Source organism: Monodelphis domestica, chromosome 1 (assembly GCF_027887165.1).
Source record: "Monodelphis domestica isolate mMonDom1 chromosome 1, mMonDom1.pri, whole genome shotgun sequence".
In the NCBI taxonomy this organism is placed as follows: Eukaryota; Metazoa; Chordata; class Mammalia; order Didelphimorphia; family Didelphidae; genus Monodelphis; species Monodelphis domestica.
In genome coordinates, this window is record NC_077227.1 from 172,731,681 (window position 1) to 172,736,609 (window position 4,929).

The 4,929-nt window shown below is 38.4% G+C and overlaps 1 protein-coding gene across 1 annotated transcript; it reads left to right on the plus strand.

The window, feature by feature from the left end:
* The first annotated feature begins 3,450 nt into the window (after nt 1–3,450).
* On the plus strand, nt 3,451–4,386 carry LOC100029269 (olfactory receptor 11G2-like). Its single transcript, XM_016431046.2, has one exon. It carries the CDS (start codon nt 3,451–3,453, stop codon nt 4,384–4,386), a length of 936 nt encoding a protein of 311 aa, XP_016286532.1.
* The last annotated feature ends 543 nt before the right edge of the window (nt 4,387–4,929 follow it).

Consider the following 4,929-nt stretch of genomic DNA (forward strand, 5'->3'; position numbering starts at 1 on the left):
AAAAGCCACACAAGTACATTTCAATTGTAAAGATGGATATAAATGGTTGAATGGGATTTTGTTAAACCCAGTCAGGCAAAATGAACTTCTCAGGGTCAGAAAGCAAAAATGGCTGCTCTCTAACACAGACCTGTAGATAATTAATCTGGCTGCACTTCTTAAGGTAACAAGGTTTATTAAAAAGTTGTGAACAAGGATGGGTATAGGAATGTGGGCTGAGGATATTCCCTAACATTAATAAAAACTATTTATTCCCATCAACTGACTCTTTGTAGAGTCTCTTCAGTCCTCATCCAGGCCAAGGCTATTCTGCCTATCCTCTCTACCTTAATGTCATGGGAAAGGAAAGAATTTTAAGATCAAGCAAGGGACAGAGAAGATTACAAAATGCAAAATGAATGACTTTGATTATATCAAATTAAAAAGATTTTATACAAACAGAACCAAAGCAACCAAAATTAGAAGGAAAGCAACAAACTGGGGAAACATCTTTATAACAAAACTCTCTGATGAAGGTTTAATTTCCCAAATATGTAAGGAATTAAATCAAATTTACAAACATCAAGCCATTCCCCAATTGACAAATGGTCAAGGGATATGAATAGGCAATTTTCAGATGAGGAAATCAAATCTATCAATAATCACATGAAAAAGTGTTCTAAATCCCTCCTGATTAGAGAAATGCAAAACAAAATAATACTGAGGTAGCACCTGGCACCTAGCAGACTGGCCAATATGGCAGCAAAGGAAAGTGATAAATGTTGAAGGGAATGTGGCAAAATTGGGACTAATACACCACTGGTGGAGTTGTGAATTAATCCAACCATTCTGGAGGGCAATTTGGAATTATGCACAAAGTACTTTGAAAGACTGTCTGTCATGAACTTGAGGATTTCTATGTGAACTAGAAATACCTCCATGAACTGATGCAGAGTGAAATGAGAGGAACCAGGAGAACATTGAACACAGAAACTGAAACATTGTGGCACAATCAAATGTAACAGACTTTTCTACTAGTAGCAATGCAACAGGACAATGCAGAGGAATTTATGAGAAAGAACACTATCCACATCCAAAGAAAGAACTGTGGTAGTAGAAACATAGAAGAAAAACATGTGATTAATCATGTGATTCAATTGGGGATATGACTGTGGTTTTGGCATTAAGAGATCACTCTATTGCAAATACAAATTATATGGAAATGGTTTTTGAACAATGACGCATGTATAAACCAGTGGAATTGCTTGTCAGCTGGAGGGGGGGGGAGAGGAAAGGGAGAGAACATGAATCATGTAACCATGGAAAAATATTCTAAATAAATAAATTATTTTTAAATATTCCAGAATTTGTAATATTAGAAATGCTAGCAATAGCAATAAGAGAGGGAAAAGAATCAAAAATTATCCTAATGCCATCTTGAAAAGATTAAAGAGAAAGAGCTGGGGTTGTTTCCCAAATGTTATAGGTTAGAAAGCAGGAAGAAACCAAAGTTTTGCTTGCTACTTTAAGGTGATGCCTCCCATGGGACAAACTCTCAAAAGGAATAAAAAAATGGGAACAAAGATGTCCCTAGACATTATTCTCCTTCCAAAGACACATAATTGATCCCTCAAAGAATATTTACTATAAAGCAGGTTGTACTTTTACTTCCTCTCTCCTTAACCAAACACTTCCATATCCATGTCCTTTCTCTAGCCTGGTTGATAGATTGGATATGGGTTTTTCAACCAGAAAGATAGTCACACTGAAAGAATCTCAGAGTTATGAAGGACCTCTGAGTTCATCCAGTGTGATACTCATCCCTGAAGCATGAATCCTCTCAAACCATCCCCAAAAGGGCTCATCCTGCCTTTGCTTGAAGACCTCCAGTGAAGAAATCTGGAGCTCTCAGGAAAAAAGAAGAAAGGAGAGCTCTTGACTTTAGATTTCTCTGTTGAGCTCCAACAAAGGTGATGTAGCTCTAATAGCAAATGCAATTGTCTAAATATAGAGGTCTCCAGTCTCTGTCTGAAGTGACCTCTGTCTGCTAACTGGGCAGCTGAGAATATACCATTATTTTTCCCTCCAGGGGAAGGATTCTCATTTTTCATAATGCAGAAAACTATAAATGTTTTATGGGCTTTGGGCATAGACTACATGAAATGAGTCATAACTTTTAACTATGTTCTGAAACATAGCTTTGTCAGGGCTGCCCAGGCCAAAGGAATCAAGGACCATAAATCAGTACCACTTATCTGAACTGCCTGCCTGAGTCAGCCAAATTCTGGGGATTGGTGGGGAGGGGGGGTCTGGGGGGATAGATGTGCATGTGTGTGTATTGGAAAAGAGGGGCCTAGAACTCTAGCAGTTCTACTGATGAAAGAAACTGTCCCCTCACCCCCATATACCCAAGGAATCAGCAATGTCTTCACCTGATGGCTACAATAGAACAGACCCTCCACAAACCTCTGGGACTGCTTCTTAATATTTGTCCAGACACTACCCCCTTCCTACCCTCTCCCAAGCTGTGTGTAAGGCCAATGTCCCAGAAGAGAGACTTGCTCAAATTATAAAACAAAATGCCAAACCAACAAAGGAACATCAAGTGAGATAATTAGAATACAAGGAACTAGTTCTTGTACTAATAATATTAGTTAATGTTTATAGGAAGCATTAACTTTTGCAAACCCCTTCATATGCATTTTCATATAGGGCTCCTAACAATCCTGGGATGTAAATATTATGTATAGTACTATCTGCATTTTGCAAATGAGAAACATAGTAGCAATGTGTCATAGTGAAAAGGGTTTTGGGCTTAAGAGTCAGAAAAGCCTTAGTTCAAATGTTGCTGAGTAGCCATAGGCAAAGAAATCACAGACATTTCCATACTGATAAGGAAATTGAGTTTCCTAAGGGTGAAATGACCCCTTCAAAATCACAAAACTTATATTAGATTAGAATTTGAATCCAAATTTTCTTGACTCCAGGATAGACAAACTATTCTCCTATGAAATGATATCAGATTCAATTGTACCCATTTTTAGATTTGTTCAGTCTGAGTAATTTGTATGTATAGACACCACTTTAGAATGATTCTAATTCTGCCCTTACCACCTCTGACTGAATGTCCTGTGTAAAACAAATCCTGAAGGAAACTGGCTTCCAAATCACTACAATTAAATTTGGGCCACGCCAATGGAATAAGCTTTGATGTTTTATGTGATAATACATGTATAGCCCAGATTGAATTGTCAGCTCCAGGAGGAGGGAGGGAAGAAGGGAGGAGATAACATGAATCATAACTTCAGAAAACATAGGAGTAAATTTGTTATTAAAATAAAGATAAAACGCTTTAAAAAGTGAAAAAAAATGTGTATTGTAGGTAAATTTGTTATTTAGATCTTTGAAGAATTTTCCCTATTGATTATTTTTCAATTAAACACCTCTTTTTTTTAAATCACATCCAGGAAAATGGATATTTTCAATACCTACAATAACTCCAATAATACTGCTGGTTTCATCCTCCTTGGATTCCCCTGTAGCAGAGAGATTCAGATTCTCCTCTTCATACTATTCTTCATCATCTACATCCTAACCCTTATAGGAAATGGATCTATCATCTGTGCTGTGTACTGGGATGAACGCCTTCATAACCCCATGTACATCCTCTTGGCCAATTTCTCTTTTCTAGAGATCTGGTATGTCACTTCTACTGTCCCCAATATGTTGGTCAACTTTCTCTCTAAGAACAAGACTATCTCATTCTCTGGATGCTTCCTCCAATTCTACTTCTTCTTCTCTTTAGGTACTACAGAATGCTTTTTTCTGGCAGTTATGGCATTTGATCGGTATCTGGCCATCTGCCGACCTCTCCATTATCCTACCATCATGACAGGACATCTCTGTACCTGTCTGGTGGTCAACTGCTGGATATTTGGTTTCCTCTGGTTCCTGGTTCCTATCATCTTCATTTCCCAAATGTCCTTCTGTGGCTCCAAGATTATTGACCACTTTCTATGTGACCCAGGCCCACTGCTAGCTCTTACCTGCACGAGAGCCCCTTTGATAGAATTCACCTGTTCTATCTTGAGTTCTTTGCTCCTGTTTGCACCCTTTCTCTATATCATGGGAACTTACGCATTGGTCCTGAGAGCTGTGTTGAAAGTTCCTTCGGCTGCAGGTCGCCGTAAAGCCTTCTCCACCTGTGGGTCTCATTTGGCTGTGGTGTCATTGTTCTATGGCTCTGTGATGGTGATGTATGTGAAACCAACATCAGGTCATGAAGCTGGAACCCAAAAGACTGTGACCCTCTTTTATTCTGTGGTGACCCCATTCTTAAATCCTTTGATCTATAGCCTTAGGAACAAGGAAATGAAGGATGCCCTGAACAAATTTCTGGGTATATAATAATCAAGGTCTCAGGAAAAGAAACCTTTAGAGAACCTTAAAAATTTTGAAGTTCTATCAACAATAGTCAGCATATCTCCTCTCTCCACTTCTACCTTTCCAACTACCTGATGGGCGTTTCTACCTGGATATCTCAATAGTATCTCCACCACTATCCAGAACTGAACTCTTTTCCATTTCCCATCCCCAAATATTCTCCTGCAGATTCCATAATTGGTACAACCATCTTGGCCTCCTTTACTCTTTCCTTTCCCTCAGTTCAAGGTTGTATCTTTGCTATATTTTTCACATATGTCCATGTCTATACACTACATCATTGCAGCCTTCATTATATTACCTTGAATACTTTATGCCTAGACTATTATAACCGATTCCTCACTGCTCTTATTGACTATAGTCACCCCAATTCTCCAGGCTTATCTAATTTCTAATATTCAGGTGTCATCTTATTCCCTTGATCAAAAGCATTCATGGCTCCCCATTTCTTGCAGGCTAAAACATATACCTTCTTTGGGCCAGTTTTGTGCTTTTATTGAATTAGAA